The 20,905-nt window shown below is 36.9% G+C and overlaps 1 protein-coding gene across 11 annotated transcripts in view; it reads right to left on the bottom strand.

Annotated features, from left to right (window-relative positions):
- The window catches only part of CycD (cyclin D), a 174,419-nt gene extending 155,491 nt beyond the window's left edge, over nt 1-18,928 (bottom strand). For 6 of the 11 annotated variants that reach the window (XR_011417266.1, XM_070210881.1, XM_070210879.1 and 3 more), the window contains exon 1: nt 17,793-18,926. Coding sequence is in view for 8 of the 11 variants with exons in the window: in XM_070210881.1 (XP_070066982.1) it covers nt 17,793-18,389 (597 nt within the window). In the remaining 3 variants the exon portion in view is untranslated. Of the gene's footprint in view, nt 1-17,792 lie in introns of all 11 variants that reach the window. The other 5 variants (XR_011417264.1, XR_011417265.1, XM_032433274.2 and 2 more) reach the window with 3 other exon arrangements.
- Nucleotides 18,929-20,905: the final 1,977 nt, after the last annotated feature.

Genomic DNA, 20,905 nt, shown 5'->3' with positions numbered 1-20,905 from the left:
GAGGACCCACATTCAAAATGTCAAGTCATTAGCTCTTATGGGTTCTGAGATCTTTGTTCATACATACGTACAGACGGGCGGACGGATTGACAGATGGATATGGCTAGATCGGATCAACTATGCTGATTAAGAATATATATACATTATGGGATCGGATGCTTCCTTCTGTTTGTTACATACATTTGCAGAAATAGAAATATGGTGGAAAAATCAAAATTAATAACATATTTATGTATTAAATATGGAATGGCAACAATTGAATACCAGAATCATTCTAATTAGTACTTTTGACATATTTTACAAATGTATAAGTCAAAATAGGTATATTCAGAAAGAAAAATTAACAATGACACCACAATACTAGTAGAATTCCTGACTAACCGTTTCTGCGGTAATAATATTACCCGAATCAGCAGGAGACAATTGGTCAGAATCCGATGCAAACTCCGGTCACAATTACGCACATTACAATAGATGTCTGAAGTAAGGATTCAGAACATTATGATAACTGCGGCAACACAATGTGAGGCGTTAGAAAAAATAGAGATTGTTCTAAATATCCTGACAGAGGCTGGGGTTCCTTCCTTTTAATATTACAAAGTGTTCTTTCTTGAAAATATCAGTTCAATATTTAGCCGTCAGTGTTAGTGGTGGTGAAATTCGTCCGAACCCTCAGGAAATTGTAGCGTTGATTGCTCTTCCGCCTCCACAGTCAGTCGCATTACTTATGCACTTTATTGGATTGGCATCTTACTTCCGGTAATTTATTATTAAGGGTTTTTCGCAGTTAACTTCAGACAATAATAAATTTATTCGGAAACCAAAAAATGAACAGATACGGAAGAAAGTTATTTCTACTCTTACTGATAAACAAGTCCTTGTTATTTTTAGCCCTAATTATCCAATTGAATTGCATACACATGCAAGTTGCAGTGGATGCGGTGCAATTTTTTTACACAAAAATTATTAATAATAACCCCCAGATAATAGAATACTATAGCAAAACTACTTTACCTGCAGAGTTGTAATACCCCTCGTATTAGTTGGAAACTTTAGCAGTTGAAAAGCCATTAAACATTTTCGACACTATTTGTTGGGTAGAAACTTTATGGTTTATATCGACTGTAACTCACTGAAGGCGTCAAGAAATAAACAAGGCTTGACCCCTAGAGCACAGCGCTGGTGGGCTTATTTGCAGTCATTTACAATCGACGTTCAGTACAGAGAAGGGAAAAGAATGGCCCATGTTGAGAAATCCCATCTTTCCAAAGACTACTTCTGCTGTGAAGGCGATTGAAGAGAAGAGAGTAGACTTGGCTGAAATTTCAAGCAATTGGCTAATTGCTGAACAGCGTCGAGACTCAGACATAGCCAAAATTGTGAGTAAATTGAAAGATTTTTCTTTTTTACAGAGAAATGGCAGAACGCGCTGTTTACCAGTGGTGCCGTTATAAACCAAGGTTTCGAAAAGACATTCGATAAAGTTTACGATTTTTACTGGTTATATATTTAAAATATATCAGAAAATTTGTAGACAACTGCATCACTTGCAAAATTCTTCAGCTTCAGGAAAAACTCAGGCTAAAGTGCATCCAATCCCGAAAGTCTATATTTCTTGGCACACTACCCACATCGACATAATTGGGAAATTGGGTGGCAAGAGTGACCAAAAAGAGTACGTTATTGTTCAAGTAGATGCGTTTACCAAGTATGTCTATCTATATCATACCCTTAAATCGCTCTTCAATCCGCTGCTTCGTTGTTTGGAGTACCAAACCGAATAATAGCCGACCAGGGAAGATGTTTTACGGGAGAAAATTTAATAGATTCTGTTCAGAATGAGTGTTGAAATACACACAAACACTCATTCATACAAAAGGTACAATGACCAAGTAGGCTTTTGTAATTTTCAGTTTTAACGTGCTCAGAAAAGTAAATAAATAAATACTGAGATCATCTAAACCAACTAGTATTTTATTTAATTGTGTACATTTCAACAAGATCATATAATAAACTTGCACTTGATTGCCACCGGTGCCAGTCGAGCCAAGTGGAACGGACAAAAATATGTTAACGGCGGCTAAAACTGGAATGCTAAGAGAGGTGCAGTTGGCAATCAATTGTACAACTAACCTTGTGACAAAGGCAAATCCTCTAGAAATGCTATTGGGAAAGGTAGCATGCCCTTTAGGATTATATCCACCTAGTGACATAGAAAATGAGATTGATTTGTCAAACGTAAGAGAAAAGGCTGAAAAGAATGTTTTAGTTACTGCAGTTTATGACCAAAAACTATTTGATTAAAGGCAAAATTACTTAAATACAAAGTTGGAGATTTTGTATTATAGTCTCTGTCCACTGGTTTAAGAAGTGCCACATTTTCCAATTTCACATATTGGTGTTCCACCGGTTGGCGGTAACATGTGAGTGGCAAAAGTACCGCTTCTTTAAATAAACAGGTGACAAGTTTCTTTAATTTACATAAGCGCCGCAAAATTTTTCTTCCAAAACTCAAAGATTGCGTTCTCGAAGTAAGGGCCCCATTTTAGGTACTCTTTTCGACATTTCGCCATGTTTAAATTCAAAAGACAGTGGGATTATTCTAATTTTAACTGTCTTATTTAAAGTTGCCGCTTGCCTTCATTGATAAATCAGACTTTTATGTTTACGTTACTTTTACATTTTTCACATCATCGATAGAAATCTCGATTAACCATCGCAAAATACACGAAATGTTCGGGGCGAATTGACACATTTTTCAAAAATGCTTCTTTTTTGAAAGATTATTTAAACTATTATTTAAAAGCGAAGAGAGGCATCAAACCAAGTTAAGTCCAAGAGTCAAGGGTCCTTTTAAAATAACGCAGGTTTTAGAGGGTGACAGGAACATTTTGAAGTCCTTAACCAATAAACGAAGTTACAAATATGCACATAAAAATTAAAGATAATTGCCACAAGGGGAAGTACCCGAGAAGCTAAATGTGTGTGATGATTATAATAATAGAGTTGAACGTGAAGAGCCCCAATTGGGTGAAAGGTGTTGAAGTGCTGGCCAAAAAAAATAACAGAGTACGTCGACCGTGTAATATAATGCAAGCACAAGTGCAAAACATACTGATGTTTGCTTTGATCATGGCGTGTGGGGCATTTGATTCATTTCAGAAAAAAAGAAACCAAACAGAATGGTAAAGATTATGTTAAAGTATGCTTTCAGGAGGCTTGTTACGATTTTGCGAAGTCGTAAGAATGATAAGAATTAAGAAATTAAAATTTGCTTTTGTTGTGGAAATATTTGTTGGCAATAAAAAGAAAAAGAATAACAAAAGGGCAACTGGAATTATGGACTTTTGTACACGAGGACGTGTTAGAGTTAGAATGGCCGTGTCGGCGCATACGGAATGTCTATGTGGTTGCACTTGGAATGTCATAATAATATTGGGAATGTCAAGATATTTCGTAGTTCACAATGATTGGGAATTGCCATTTCCAAGTTGAAGTTGTCGCTTTGCTTAGAACTGTTAGGGCGAGGAACATTGTCGCCGAGTGTGGTTCGATGGGATAAAAAAGGAAACGGAAGCACGTTGGGTTCTGTTGCTTCCGGAGAATAATTCGCAGACTTCGGCATATATATATATATATACTATTCTAGTAGCTAAATGCCAGTTTCGGATTTTCTTTCTCTTATAACTTGCTAGATTTACTCAATAAACAGAATTTTGATATGGATTACTTGAAAATGGGGCAAGTTATGGATTATCGAAAATAAAGTCGAACTGCGCGGCCACTAGGAGGACCTACATTCAAAATGTCAAGTCATTAGGTCTTATGGGTTCTGAGATCTTTGTTCATACATACGTACAGACGGGCGGACGGATTGACAGATGGATATGGCTAGATCGGATCAACTATGCTGATTAAGAATATATATACATTATGGGATCGGATGCTTCCTTCTGTCTGTTACATACATTTGCAGAAATAGAAATATGGTGGAAAAATCAAAATTAATAACATATTTATGTATTAAATATGGAATGGCAACAATTGAATACCAGAATCATTCTAATTAGTACTTTTGACATATTTTACAAATGTATAAGTCAAAATAGGTATATTCAGAAAGAAAAAATTAACAATGACACCACAATACTAGTAGAATTCCTGACTAACCGTTTCTGCGGTAATAATATTACCCGAATCAGCAGGAGACAATTGGTCAGAATCCGATGCAAACTCCGGTCACAATTACGCACATTACAATAGATGTCTGAAGTAAGGATTCAGAACATTATGATAACTGCGGCAACACAATGTGAGGCGTTAGAAAAAATAGAGATTGTTCTAAATATCCTGACAGAGGCTGGGGTTCCTTCCTTTTAATATTACAAAGTGTTCTTTCTTGAAAATATCAGTTCAATATTTAGCCGTCAGTGTTAGTGGTGGTGAAATTCGTCCGAACCCTCAGAAAATTGTAGCGTTGATTGCTCTTCCGCCTCCACAGTCAGTCACATCACTTATGCACTTTATTGGATTGGCATCTTACTTCCGGCAGTTTATTATTAAGGGTTTTTCGCAGTTAACTTCAGACAATAATAAATTTATTCGGAAACCAAAAAATGAACAGATACGGAAGAAAGTTATTTCTACTCTTACTGATAAACAAGTCCTTGTTATTTTTAGCCCTAATTATCCAATTGAATTGCATACACATGCAAGTTGCAGTGGATGCGGTGCAATTTTTTTACACAAAAATTATTAATAATAACCCCCAGATAATAGAATACTATAGCAAAACTACTGCAGAGTCGTAATACCCCTCGTATTAGTTGGAAACTTTAGCAGTTGAAAAGCCATTAAACATTTTCGACACTATTTGTTGGGTAGAAACTTTATGGTTTATATCGACTGTAACTCACTGAAGGCGTCAAGAAATAAACGAGGCTTGACCCCTAGAGCACAGCGCTGGTGGGCTTATTTGCAGTCATTTACAATCGACGTTCAGTACAGAGAAGGGAAAAGAATGGCCCATGTTGAGAAATCCCATCTTTCCAAAGACTACTTCCGCTGTGAAGGCGATTGAAGAGAAGAGAGTAGACTTGGCTGAAATTTCAAGCAATTGGCTAATTGCTGAACAGCGTCGAGACTCAGACATAGCCAAAATTGTGAGTAAATTGAAAGATTTTTCTTTTTTACAGAGAAATGGCAGAACGCGCTGTTTACCAGTGGTGCCGTTATAAACCAAGGTTTCGAAAAGACATTCGATAAAGTTTACGATTTTTACTGGTTATATATTTAAAATATATCAGAAAATTTGTAGACAACTGCATCACTTGCAAAATTCTTCAGCTTCAGGAAAAACTCAGGCTAAAGTGCATCCAATCCCGAAAGTCTATATTTCTTGGCACACTACCCACATCGACATAATTGGGAAATTGGGTGGCAAGAGTGACCAAAAAGAGTACGTTATTGTTCAAGTAGATGCGTTTACCAAGTATGTCTATCTATATCATACCCTTAAATCGCTCTTCAATCCGCTGCTTCGTTGTTTGGAGTACCAAACCGAATAATAGCCGACCAGGGAAGATGTTTTACGGGAGCAAATTTAGTAGATTCTGTTCAGATCTGTTGGAATGAGTGTTGAAATACACACTAACACTCATTCATACAAAAGGTACAATGACCAAGTAGGCTTTTGTAATTTTCAGTTTTAACGTGCTCAGAAAAGTAAATAAATAAATACTGAGATCATCTAAACCAACTAGTATTTTATTTAATTGTGTACATTTCAATAAGATCATATAATAAACTTGCACTTGATTGCCACCGGTGCCAGTCGAGCTAATAGCCAAGTGGAACTGACAATGAGCACGTTGAAAAATATGTTAACGGCGGCTAAAACTGGAATGCTAAGAGAGGTGCAGTTGGCAATCAATTGTACAACTAACCTTGTGACAAAGGCAAATCCTCTAGAAATGCTATTGGGAAAGGAAGCATGCCCTTTAGGATTATTTCCACCTAGTGACATAGAAAATGAGATTGATTTGTCAAACGTAAGAGAAAAGGCTGAAAAGAATGTTTTAGTTACTGCAGTTTATGACAAAAAACTATTTGATAAAAGGCAAAATTACTTAAATACAAAGTTGGAGATTTTGTATTATAGTCTCTGTCCACTGGTTTAAGAAATGCCACATTTTCCAATTTCACCTATTGGTATTCCACCGGTTGGCGGTAACATGTGAGTGGCAAAAATACCGCTTCTTTAAATAAACAGGTGACAAGTTTCTTTAATTTACATAAGCGCCGCAACATTTTTCTTCCAAAACTCAAAAATTGCGTTCTCGAAGTAAGGCCCCATTTTAGGTATTTTTTTCGACATTTCGCCATGTTTAAATTCAAAAGACAGTGGGATTATTCTAATTTTAACTATCTTATTTAAAGTTGCCGCTTGCCTTCATTGATATATCAGATTTTTATGTTTACGTTACTTTTACATTTTTCACATCATCGATAGAAATCTCGATTAACCATCGCAAAATACACGAAATGTTCGGGGCGAATTGACACATTTTTCAAAAATGCTTCTTTTTTGAAAGATTATTTAAACTATTATTTAAAAGCGAAGAGAGGCATCAAACCAAGTTAAGTCCAAAAGTCAAGGGTCCTTTTAAAATAACGCAGGTTTTAGAGGGTGACAGAAACATTTTGAAGTCCTTAACCAATAAACGAAGTTACAAATATGCACATAAAAATTAAAGATAATTGCCAGTTGGGGAAGTACCCGAGAAGCTAAATGTGTGTGATGATTATAATAATAGAGTTGAAAGTGAAAATGAAAATATTGAGAATGTCAAATTTTCTGAAGAACGTGAAGAGCCCCAATAGGGTGAACGGTGTTGAAGTGCTGGCCAAAGGAAAATAACAGAGTACGTCGACCGTGTAATATAATGGAAGCACAAGGCAACTGGAATTATGGACTTTTGTACACGAGGACGTGTTAGAGTTAGAATGGCCGTGTCGGCGCATACGGAATGTCTATGTGGTTGCACGTGGAATGTCATAATAATATTGGGAATGTCAAGATATTTGGTAGTTCACAATGATTGGGAATTGCCATTTCCAAGTTGAAGTTGTCGCTTTGCTTAGAACTGTTGGGGCGAGGAACATTGTCGCCGAGTGTGGTTCGATGGGATAAAAAGGGAAACGGAAGCACGTTGGGTTCTGTTGCTTCCGGAGACGTACACATCGAAACACACTGCGCTCCAAAGCCTTATAGATTGGAGAATAATTCGCAGACTTCGACATATATATATATATATACTATTCTAGTAGCTAAATGCCAATTTCGGATTTTCTTTCTCTTAGAACTTGCTAGATTTACTCAATAAACAGAATTTTCATATGGATTACTTGAAAATGGGGCAAGTTATGGACTTATCGGAAATAAAGTCGAACTGCGCGGGCCCTAGGAGGACCTACATTCAAAATGTCAAGTCATTAGCTCTTATGGGTTCTGAGATCTTTGTTCGTACAGACGGGCGGACGGATTGACAGATGGATATGGCTAGATCGGATCAACTATGCTGATTAAGAATATATATACATTATGGGATCGGATGCTTCCTTCTGTCTGTTACATACATTTGCAGAAATATAAATATGGTGGAAAAATCAAAATTAATAACATATTTATGTATTAAATATGGAAAGGCAACTATTGAATACCAGAATCATTCTAATTAGTACTTTTGACATATCTTACAAATGTATAAGTCAAAATAGGTATATTCAGAAAGAAAAAATTAACAATGACACCACAATACTAGTAGAATTCCTGACTAACCGTTTCTGCGGTAATAATATTACCCGAATCAGCAGGAGACAATTGGTCAGAATCCGATGCAAACTCCGGTCACAATTTCGCACATTACTATAGATGTCTGAAGTAAGGATTCAGAGGCAGAATTATTTTTTATTGCCAGTATTAACATATACAGTAATGGTTTTAATTTTGCAAAGAATTAATTGACAGTGCAATAAATTTTAATTTTTAGGTCCTTCTAGTGCTCGCGCAATACAATTTTGTATCCGATAATCGTAAACTGTTTCGCAGGTAGCTGGCTGCTGTTTGGTTGATAACGTCTCTTACCATAGGAACCTTAAGTTCCTTTAAGATGTCTCGTGTAGAAATATATCATTCGGCTCCAGAGAATTATCACATGGGTTGGTCTGGATGATGAGAAGTTCGTTGAGCGTCTCCTCGGCAATTCCGTACACCTGGCCCATAACGGCACGCAGGGGCAAGTATTACCTTATATATAAGGACGTTTTTTTAAGTGAGAGTTTGTTAGTTGGGTTTAGCAGCCTGCTTAGACGCCTGATTTTTAAGTTGTTGGTTACCTCGGTGACATGTTTTTGGAACGTAAGTTGTCTGCTGAGTGTGATCCCTAGGGTCCCTCAAAGAGTTCGCCATGGAGAAAAAATGCGTGGCAGGAGTTCTTGCTTAGGGTGTGAGTGACCGTAGCACAATGGGGGTTCACTGAGAAATTCTACCCACAAGCCCAGTTTTCGGAGCGCTTGGCAAGGATTGCCGTGTCAGCAAACGTAGCCACCTGGAGATCCTGCCGAGTGTCAGGGGCCAATTCGTTTGCCATGGGTAGAGGCTACAAAACACTACCTTGTGGAACGCTCTTATGCGTTTGGTATGAGAGGCTATGCCATCCTGTATCACTCAAAATGTCTTTTTGTTCAGGAAGCTCGCAATGATGTTGAAGAGCTGCGGAATTAATTTGCGCTTTATCTTGGAGAGGGGTCACTCATGCCGTCCAAAATATAGTTTGTGATGGAGTTGCTCAGAGGTACCGTGTTTGAGCCGAAATCCAAACTGGGACTTCGGGATTGAGCAATTTATTTCCGGGGTATCCAGGCTCCTTCTAAGGATGCAACTGTCCAGTATCTTGCCAAAGGCTGCTGATGTGGCGATAGGATTCCAGTTGATTAGGGGCTTTCCGCTCTTGTGCAACATAATGATATGTGCCTTTTTCCAGGCCAAGTGACCTCGCCGAAGAGCTGCATTGAAAAAAGCGACGAGAAAAACACCGCCTTGTATGACAGTAGCTTAATTGTCTGCTTGTCCAACCGTCTAGTTTTCCACCGCAGCACCTCCTCTGGCACGACTTGCTGGGTGATACGCACGGTATAGGTCGGCGAGTAGGTGGGTTTCTGAGACAAGCTGATGTCCATTTAATGTTTTCTCAGAAACAGTTTGAGTTCGTTTGCGTTTTGTATGATGCTGCGAGCGTACCACGAGTCCGGGAGTCCTCGGAGGATGCTTCCGAGGGACGTGTCTTGCCCCTGAGATGGATTCGGTGGGTATTCTGGCTGTATTGTTTTAGCGGTGGACTGGTTTGTGTACATGGGGGGTTGGCACGCTTGTTCATGTTGCTGGTAAGTGTTGCGTCCTTGCCGCAATGCATCAGCATACGACAGGCCTTGTTGCCTTGGCCGGTTGTTTGCCATTAAAGCGCTGCTGGTATGCTTTTCATCCTTTAAAAGCTGCATGGTTCCTGTCACAGTTTGAGCTTCGAAGGCCTGCCACCGTTTTGGCCTGGCGTTACTCCGAGTTCGTCCGGGGGAGCTGGCCGCACCGTCCGCATTTGACCTTTTTGAGGCAATAGTTTTTAGTGTGGTCGAACTTATAGCAGTGATAACATTGATAACAGTGATAACATTGATGCTTTTATTCTTTCTTCTGCCTTGCTGGTTTTCCGTTTTTTGTGGACTGGAAGGGTGACAGGCTGGTTACCATTTTTTGGCTTGAACAATCATGTGTGGAGGCTGGGATCACAAATGATGGGGAACATATGTGAAACATTTATTTTGAATGAAGATATTTTACGAGGGGTGGAGAAATTAAATTTGGTAATTGACACGCTAGCAGATTTGCTAGCAATATAGGCCGCTTATGATTCAGAATTTGCTTCAGAAAAAAAGCGGGACACAAAAACTTGCCTACAACGGGCATGTTACCGTAATTGATATTGCTGACGCGTAAGTTTGATGTCACTTCTGCCTGCGTAGGCAGGTCAACAAAGCCTATTATGAAGCATACTGACTGTGTCTAATTGAAAGAATGGGGCAATTTTTCCAAACATTTTAAAATAAATTTTTTTTACCTTACTGGAGCGGCGCTGGAACTCACAGCTTATTAAATTTCTTTAAGGGTTTCACATACTTTTTTCTGCACCAGTATCAATAATTATTTCTAATATTTTGCCAGCCAACAGCGTTCGAAATGATATCAGTAATTACGGCTGCGGTTTTATACCCTTTGAGTGACATTGCCTACTTTCTGGCTCTCTGCTGGGTCTCTGTCCCGTCATACGTGACGTGTTCTACCTTTTTTGAGCTTGTGAAGCTTCGGCATGTGCACCAGTAGTACGGGGCTTTGCTGTGTTGGTAGGGTGTCTATATATTTTTATGACCATGGTTCCATGGGATCTTGATTCTGTTTCTGGGTTTTTCTGGTTCGGATCCATTTCTGATGTGGTTTGATTTTATGTTTGAGCACTATATTCGAATTCCTATCTGATTTAACGGCTTTGTCCGGAGAATAAATGGTATAATTACGAAAGCTGGTGCTCTGTGTAAACGGCAAATTTAAACTGAAATCTACACTTATTATGAAACTAGCTACAGCCGACATAGCTGGCTTACAGAAACAATAAGCTGAACGTTTCCGCAAGGCATCGCCGGCAGCATAAGACAAAACACTGACCTTGAGCCTCGTGCAGAATATTACGGTATCTCTCTTACTTACAACTAAATTGGCATTACATACGCAAGCACTAGGTCGATCGATTTTATCAAACGAAAAGTGGAAGCGAAGTTCACGGAACATGTAAACATTATTTTTTCTACCGTTCTTGTATATCAGATATAATTTGATTATATAATTTGAGAAGAGCATTCTACTTAGTGTTAACAAGTTAAGCTTGTCGCTGCAATGAGCGCTGCAAGATACCGCTGCGGGGAAAGACCTGTGAGCGCTATGTGTACCGACCGGTATAGGATGGAAACCCTCATTGGTGGTTTTGGGGCGTGTTCCAATGGGCTCCAATGCGGCACAGCTTGTATCAGTGCAGGCCGGGGTCCTGCAACCGCTACTGATGGACGCGGTGGTTGCAGTTGTGGTTGTTGTTGTGCTCAAGATGTCGTATTGCTGGAGTAGTAACTGGTGCGTCTGTCCCCATCTTTCAGAGGTGTACAGATGCCCCTCGACCTTATTAATAGGTGAAAATCTACTTGCAACAATGAGCGGGGCTGGCAGACCCTGCACTGAATTGCTGTTGATTTCGGAATAAGCTGGTGGTGGGATGTTGCTTTTTGCTACATGACTGGTGTAGGTGTTGCTGCGTGTGTTGTATGCATAGGAAGCAGGGAAGGGTCTGTTTTTAAGTTTTTATTTGCTATGGCAGCCTGACAGTTGTTAAAGCTGGCTGCTACTTCTGTAGGCAATTCGGCATTGTCATTGGCAGCACTGACTTGGACAGCTCCCAGTTTTAGCTTGTGTGCAAATTACACATTTGCAGTTTTGATTTTTAGCTCTTTCTTTATTTTAGGCACTTTTTTTGGTGTTAAATTTACTTTTACATGTATTATTATGCCACAGTTGGGTGGGCTTGTCCGTATTTTGTCACAGTTTTTCAAGATTTTATATAATCAAAAAGGGCTTATTAATAACTACACTATTAGGTGCCCTTTCAGAATATTATTCAACATTTGCGCAATGAGCTATTTAAAAATACGAAAGACATAAAAAAAAAAAATTAGGAAAATTGTGAAAATGGCTTAAAAAAGACATAGCAGGCAATATATTTTCAAGGCTCGGCATGTGTAATGAGTCGCAGAAAAAATTGAAGTTGTTAAAAGAAATGAAGTAAAATTTGAATCTAATTCATTATTTTCAGATAGCAATGAATATTTATCTACAGGATATTCCAGTTCAACCGAGTTTAATCTTCACTTAGCGTAGTCGCTTTCCGCGAAAAAAAAGAGCAGGCCATGATTTGCTTTTGCTGTTGGGCGAAAATATTCCTGGCTACGGTACTGTAAAACTTAGTGTTGAGTCAGACGAGTATGATATAAAAGACGCGTTAACAGATTTCCTTAACAATTTACTTATTTATCTCCCAATATAAGATTAAATATTAATGAAGTCGGGCTTTTATTATGTAAAATCACAAAAGAATAAACATAGTCCATTTTGATAAACGTCAATGTTACAAGGGCATTATTTGTAGCTGAAATGTTTTTTTTTGGCATAGATAACATGATATTTCACAAAAACAAATTCGCCGGACTGCACCTTCCTTTTGGGTGTGAACTATTACTACGGGTTTTAATAATGTAACTATTGCGTTCAGAAGAAAGAAATTTTGAATATGCAAGTACTATTTTGAGAATCGTGCAATCCATCACGAACCAATGATAGCTTCCGAAACCGACTTCAACCAACGCACTACAACATACAGAGCTACTCATACTTGAAAATTTATTGGTAAATCGAGAGCCAAAGGTTATATGTATTCTTTCAATCGGCACTCCCTTACTTCTTTTAATAATTAACTGATGTATTTAAAAAAATGTTTTCATAGGGAAGTTAGACTTTTAGATAGTTCCGATAGATTTAAGGCTACCGAGTTTCGTACTTTTTTTTATACACTGTACCAATTATCTTGAAAAACATTATAGGTTTAATGTTTATACAATCATTTTATATCAATTAGCTTAGAAATAAGACTTCTTCTTCGCAAGGAGTATTCTGTCACACAAAACTCTCTAGCATCTAGTTTACTAATTGACTTTCTTAGTCAGGTGCCTACTTTCTATATGTTTCCTATGCTTACATTTAATTTTCATGGTTAACACATTTCGGAAAACAAACTTTACAATATGGTTCTCTGCAGACCTGCTGATTTCCATTCGAAAAATATTTGGGTCATCTCAAAACAAAATTGTGAAAAAGTCAGACCATACAACCGAACAGTATTTCAATAGTCGTCATTGAACAAAATACTTCAAATTTCAATGGATCCAACGGTAAATTTATATATAAGCACGGGTATTTGGATCGAAAAGATCGCGATTGTTTTTATTTTTTCCTAAAGGGTGGCAACAGTTATGGAAATTAATACAAAAATATTGAGTTTAAAAAAAAATTGCATAGCCGATTAATTATTGGCCTAGAACCCTTTTTGCTTATCCACAAACTCAATTTCGACTAGAAAGTAGTACTACATAATGTTGAAAATATATCAGAAAAATATTTAATTTTGAAGACAATGGTATACACAGTCTCCTTTATTTGACTAAATTTAGATAATAATGAGCTGTCGTACAATTTTGTTTTGATGTCAGCGAAAATGGATTGAGCTACGAAAAAATTGCAAATTACATAATAACATGTTATTTGGTTAGCACTAACATGATATAACTTTTCAGATATATTCTATTCATTTTTGCTTCATCTATTTTCAGACTTATCTAATATTTCTTATATTTCTTTAAATTATCAAAGAAATAGTATTTCAAATAATCAGTACGATAAATCGGATAATGTATTTAGAAAATTCCGCATTCAATACATATGTATTAAATAGATTTTTATACACTGAACCGATTAAAAATTGGTATAAACGGTAAATTGTTTTGGTGCAAATGTATGTAAAAGGCAGAAGGAAGCATCTCTGACCCCAGAAAAGGACATATATTCTTGATCAGCATCAATATCCGAGTCGACCCAGCCCGTCTGTCCGTATGTATGAACGCCCGGATTCCACAATCCAACATTTTAGCGGCTCTCCTGTGCCTGCGCAGATCGAATTTGTTTGATAAAAATCTATGTCAACATCCTGTTCTTTGAGCAAAATGAGTAAATATTAAGATTTAGAGTTACCACACTTGATATGTTGCTTCTAGAATATTATATATATATCAAGTATTTTTCATTTGATACCTATCGCTCCCCGCTACCACCGCAGAGCTATAATTCAAGTTAATAATGCAACTAAAAAATATACTTTGGTAATGAAAATAACTTAATTGCAGAAGAGCAAGAAAAAAAGTTTACATGCAGATTTGCTTATCTATTATTTAACTTTATTTAACAAACAAAAATATGTTTAATATGTTTAATAATCTAAAAGTTATGAGGAAAAAACAAAAATAAGGCACGTTTTTGGCTCCTATTAAGTCTTCGTACACCATACTATCAATTCACTTAAGCTGCATATGAAATGCAAAAAAGGTAACGGTAGTTTTTGAATGTGTACATAGGCATTTTTGGCAATTTTTGGAAGCAAGTTTCTGAAAATTTTTTTTAAATTTGTTTAATATGTGGTTAGATATTGCTTAAAAATGGCTGGAAAATATTTAAGCATTGGGGAACGTCAGTTAATATTAAATATGATGCTTAACGTGCAGCAAAAATCATATGCAGAAACTGCGAAAAGTATATATCGCAGTCGTTCCACCGTACAATCTGTCATTGGACGGTTTAAATATGAAGGGCGTGTGGAAAATAAGGCAAAATCTGGCCGCCCACAAAGTTTGACAAACAGCGATCGGCTAGCTATAAAGCGAATGGTTGCCTCGGATCCATTTATAAGCGCCAATAATATAAGCTCATTGCTTCTACGATCAAACCAGAAGCAAGTGCACCCCGAGACGGTTAGAAAAGCCGTAGTAAATGCCGCGTACAAGTCACCCACACCCAGACGAAAGCCTTTTGTGAACTCCGTCAATATACAGAGACGCTTGCACTTCGCAAGAGTACCAAAATACGCGTCCAGAGTTTTGGCGTAATGCTATATTTTCGGACGAGTCTAAATATAACATATTTGGCTCAGATGGACGCCTTCGAGTGTGGAGAAGAACCGGAGAGGCGTATAGCCCAAAAATTACTATTAAAACAATTAAACATGGTGGTGGTGGAGTGATGGTATGGGGTTGTATGGCTGCAAGAGGCGTCGGCTGCTTGGAAATAATTGAGGGAATGATGGACCATCGTCTATATATTGATATTTAAAAGAAAATTTGAGGCCAAGCGTGGAAAAATTGAGCGTATCAAGCTCGTTTTATTTTTAACAAGATAATGACCCCAAGCATATGGCTTACAATACGCGGATGTATCTTGCATATAATACGCCAAACTTACTCAAGACGCCACCCCAGAGTCCTGATTTAAATCTCATGGAGCATTGTTGGCACATGTTGGAAAAAAAGATCAGGAATCACCACATTAGCTCAAAAACCAAGCTCATAGCGGTGTTGAAAGAAGAGTGGACGAAAATCGATTAATCCTACACCGAAAAACTTGTTTTGTCCATGCCAAATCGGCTAAAGACAGTCATAAAAAAAGAGGATACCCTACCAAATATTAGTTTTAAGTTATTTACCTTTTAAGAATAATTTTAAAGTAATTAGTTTAAGTGTCGAAGAGTTAATTGGAGCCAAAAATTTGAGCCCTATTATTGTTTTTTTCTTATAACTTTTAGATTGTTAAAAATATTGAATTATTTTTTTTTTTGTTAAATAAATGTAATTAGTTGATGAAGAAAACTGCATTAAAATTTCTTTGTTGCTTACCTGCTAGTAAGTTATTTTCGTTACCAAAGTATATTTTAGTCGCTGTACGAAGACATTATCGGTACACTGTATATTACCCACCAATTTAAGCCACAACTTTAATGCAATTGACTTTTTGGTAATGATTGTACAATAAGAAATACTGTAGAAAATTTCATAAAGATCGGTTAAGAAAAACCCAGTTATGTTTTACTTTGAAATTGGATGGAGCGCAAATTCCAAGAATTTCTGTATACATGTACACACACACATTCATGCGCGAATTCTATCAACAGCTTGCAATTGCGATTGTTTTCTCTGCTACTATTTTAATTCTTTTTTTTTCAGGCAACAGTAGAGGTATAGTAAGTGGTGGGGTCTGTCGCGAGTTCGAGCTTTCTTCCTTTTTTTTCCTTTTCCTTTCTTTTGGCTGGTGTGGCTGTTGAGTAGAGTAGTCAGCAAGTAATTCGGTTAGTTGCGAGTTGTAACCCTGCTAAGGGATGTTTTTTTATTTAAAGTGTATCTTTATTATGACAAACGAAAGCGTTGCGCGACTTGCATTTGGTGTTGGAATAAGAGGGTCAGGGTATTCTCGAGTCTTGAGCTCCCGACTAGAACCTCTTACTTGTTAAAAATATATTTGCAGAAATACTGAACCTATTAAAAATAAAACGTTGACAATATAAAAGAGATAACGAAAATCTCCCCTCGTCGAGGGGCAGAAATTATTTTAGTAAAAAATAAAATATCTATTAACGGACGAGTTAACGGAGAGGCTCACAAGGCAAAATTGACGCTGCCAAGTGCACCAACCGCTACACTTGGGGACTTTAAATAATTATTATATAATTTTCTATTCGCTTGTATATCTCACGTTTTTTCCAAAAACATTTAATTAGTGGCAGATCCAAAAAACGGACGACAAATTTATCAGGAGCTCTTGGCGCCAGATGTTAACAGACCATGTTGCTAAACAATGATCCTGCCGTGGGACGGAGCAAAAATGTGTGTTAGTGGCCTTTAAACCAACCACATAAGTTTGTAGCCTGTATATGCGCAATTTAATATTACTTTGTTGTCTACAGGTGCATTTAGAAGAGAAGTTTGAGCTGGAAGACGCCGATTTTGACCGCGTAACACAAAAATATTTTGAGTACGCGCAGGACAGTCGTGTGATTAGAAAAGCCAAATGCCAAATATATGATAATATATATTTTTTTGTCTTTAATTTATAGTTGATAAACATATTTTATTAATGTATTAATCTTTGTTATATTAAAAAGTTGCCAAAGAAATTGTCTCAATTTTAACTTAAATAAAAGGTTATTTATTTTGTAAATAAAAATGGGAACAAATGGGCATGAAACAAAGAAAACTTTCGTAAACCATATACATATCATGTGAGACATTTTCCATATCATTAAAGAGACTTTGTTGATATTGCTACCGGTTTAAATAAAATACTTTTTAATAATATTTTGAATTAAAAACGTATCACAAGAAATATTTAATCCGACTCGTTAGAAATATCAAAATAGGCTCGCAAAACATATCTTTACAGGTTCGCGATTTATTTATTTAATTTATAGTCATGTTGCGGAGGCGGTGTGACGTCACCGTTGCTGCCTATATGCACAGCTGCATATGTCGGCCGGGTGGCGTTGCCACCCTCACGCTTATTGGGTGCTCCTGGGTGCTTGACGAATACCCCAATCACGCAACAAACAACTATCAATCCTGCCGGTAACACCAAATGCTACATAAGGGTATTTTAGCAGTTTTTACAATTGTTTTTAAGTCTCTTTAAATGAAATATAGCTTGTCAGTAATTTTCGTTTACAGAACGAATGTGTAAACGGCTAAAACGGCTAGTCAGTTCTACTGATATGTGTATATATTTCATTATCAGGTATGTCTCTCAGGCAATTTCTTTGGTTGTCGTTAACCATGCTATTTTGGATTTGAAAAGTTAAGTTTTACATATCATACGGTTAGGCAAATAGACATTTCCAGATCATCTGTACCATTGATTGTTGATTGTATAAATATATGTACATATGTACCTTCATGTAAATTACATATTAAATTGTGCACTTTATAAATCATGTATTCAGACAATGCACCTTCGCAATTTATAAGAATATATAAGGGTGATATGGGCTACTTACCTCCATCATCCATTCAGCAACAATTTTGCGCATAGGCGGGGTTATGTCCTTTTGTACTGTCTTTAAATATGTTCCGAGAATCTGAGCCTTTACCTCCGACTTTATGGCATTTTCTAAACAGCGATCCGATTTAAAAATGGGATCTGTAACGATCACATGTGCATTTTCATACACAAAACGCTTATCGCCTACAGCTTCTGTTTCATTTGTTATTGCAGTCAATTTGGAGTTATTACATTGGTGATGCGTAGGTAGTTGATACAGTAGTTGATCATTATTTAACTGTGTCTGTTTGAGTTCTTTTGTTGATAGGGTCGGAGTTGTAGGTGTTGCCACTGAAGATATTACATACACCAGCTTACCCATATTGCAAGCAGAAGGTACTCTGACAGAGACTGCTGGTATACTGTCGGTTGTAGCATCTGTTTCTGTGTTACATTTTGCAATGGTTGAGAAGCATATTGATGAACAAGTTATGCAGTTGCAATTGATGTTAAAATCATTTGTAATTTGTTGTTCAGTAGGCGTTTTTTTTTTAAACCTATGTAACGACCGTTCGGAATGAGTAACTATACTTTCAGTACACAGTAAATCCATATTTAAATCAATTGGTATTTAAATAACTAGGCTTAACTATATAATTTGTGACATATAGTGTAAAATTGCATTACAAATTTCAAATTTGGCTCACATTGAAATATGCACGTGGTATGTGGACAACATTCAAAATATTTTTTTTAAGCGATAGCGACAAGGCGATACACCCAACAGGTCAAGCAAGTCATAATAATATCCGAAAATCATCGTGATTGATGTTAGAGCGTACATGTGTAAAGATTTACAACTGTTAGTCAATTTACATTTAAATGTGCTATTTTCTTATTATTAAATTAATGTAATAATACATTAATGCACATATATTTGAGTTGAATATCTGGGTATTATATCATAATATATATTTATTTTCTTTTATACTATATTCCGTTTTATATGTGAATTATGTAGCCAGTTGCCAAATATATTAATACACATGCACATTTTTCATTTATCACACCAAAGCAGCTCAAAATTATTAGAAAAATGTGTATAAATAAAACATAATAAATGGTTTTGAATTCCGGTGAACGTACGCACATCTAAATTTCACTTGAAAACAAGTAGCGATAAGTATCGTAGACTTGGGATAAGTAGTGTATTTTTACTTAGCTTGCGTCTGCCATCACATCCAAAAAGTAGAAGCGAGCTTAAACCCTACATAAAAGTAGCTGCTATAAGTAATTCTTTTTTTTTTCCACATTGGTGAATTAATGTAGGTCTTCAACTGTGCTATTGACCGAGAGATGCATCTGTGAATATAGTCGGTGACAAAAATTCGGAATGCGTGTGGAATGCGTTGTTGTCAGATGTAGGGGGAGTCCGACTGTGTTTGCGGTGAACGACGGAAATAAAATAAAAACGAAGGCTTTCAGATAATACATTAATATCTCTACGGACAAATTTGAAAAAAAAAAAAAATCAATTGTGCTAAACATATTTTGTTGCAATTGACGTTGTCGGCCGCATCGATATGCCCAGTTGGGTGCGTTCCTTATTATCGGATTTTCGGGGTGAAATCGGGCACACAGCGGCGCCCAATTTATTGAAGAGTGGTAACTCCGGATCCGCAGAGACAGAAGGGGCGATTGCTACTGGCTGCCCGATTCGCTCCCAAAGAGATAAAAGAGAGAGTGGATCTCATGCCCTTGGATATGCCAGTGGCATTCAATTCGTCCGTTGAGCCAAAAAAAATGCAGCACTGATATGGGCAGCAACGGTGATCATATTTGAATGTATGCGTGTGCCGAAATTCGGCACCTTTGATGTTGCTGCCCAAATGTACAGCCCGGAGTTCGATTTTATCAACGGTCAACGCCGCGAGTGCCGTGCGTAAGGCAGTTTCAAGTTAAGATATTTATTTTCTTCTTGCATGTCGGCCCCATACAAAAGTTTTCTTAAAATGTTTCTAACCTAATTAAGCCGAAGTCGTTTGAAAAATCCTGAAACTTTAATTAATCAATGTGACGAAGTATAAGAAACTGAAAACTTTAAACGCACATGCGTCATGGAACGAACAATAAAAGACAAGCTAATAAATAAAATAAAAAACGGCCAGCGGTTCCGGCAACGAAGGGACCAGTCCTCGGTCCAGAGAGGAAGACAGAAATAGCCAGTCCAGGCTTCGGCTCAGCGACACATCTCTGCCATGTCAGCGGAGCACGTTGGCCGTACTCCACGCAGTGGTCATCGACGCAACCATCACGACGGCGAGACGAGCTAGCACAGACGGACCTCCAACAGCGAAGAAGCGGCCACAGGCGAGACCACGCCCACCTCATCCGTGTGAGTCTGTTCCACTTCGTCGCTTTTCGCCCAAGTTATTGGCAAAGTCAGACCTAGATTGCTAATGGTGCTCCTTGAAAGAGAGCAGTTTTTTTTTTGTTATTGTCAAACTTAGCTTTGTTTTGTTTGTAAATTATATATATATATATATATATATATATATATATATATTTATTTCGATCATTAAGACATAACGAGTGCCTTCCTCGTTATTCAATAAATTATACATACAATAGATAATGGAATTATATGCTAAAAGCCTAGTAAGAGAACACAATTTTCTTAATAGCATCACCGACCGATGGGTGGATGTAGGAAAAAAGTATTCTTGATTAAAATTAAAAATAATCTAAATATGCTGTATTAATTAAGAAAATATAATATATAGGAAAAAGACAGTAAAAAGATTGTTAATAAAATAAAGAAATGTATGCTAGATATATAAACTGTTAAGTTAAGGAAAAAGAGATAGTAGAGGGAAATATATATATATATATATATATATATATATATATATATATATATTTCCCTCTACTATATATATAAATATATATATATATATATATATATATATATATATATATATATATATATATATATATATATATATATATATATATATATATATATATATATATTGAGTAATGGGAAATCACTTACAGCCTGTCCGGCAAGCTCATAGCTGGTTTACAGCGGAAACCAAATGCAAGAGCAGTATTCAAGGATAGGGCGAA

Source organism: Drosophila virilis, unplaced genomic scaffold (assembly GCF_030788295.1).
Source record: "Drosophila virilis strain 15010-1051.87 unplaced genomic scaffold, Dvir_AGI_RSII-ME tig00001562, whole genome shotgun sequence".
Lineage (NCBI taxonomy): Eukaryota > Metazoa > Arthropoda > Insecta > Diptera > Drosophilidae > Drosophila > Drosophila virilis.
Note: the sequence above shows the minus strand (reverse complement) of the source record. Positions and strands in the feature narration are given on the sequence as shown.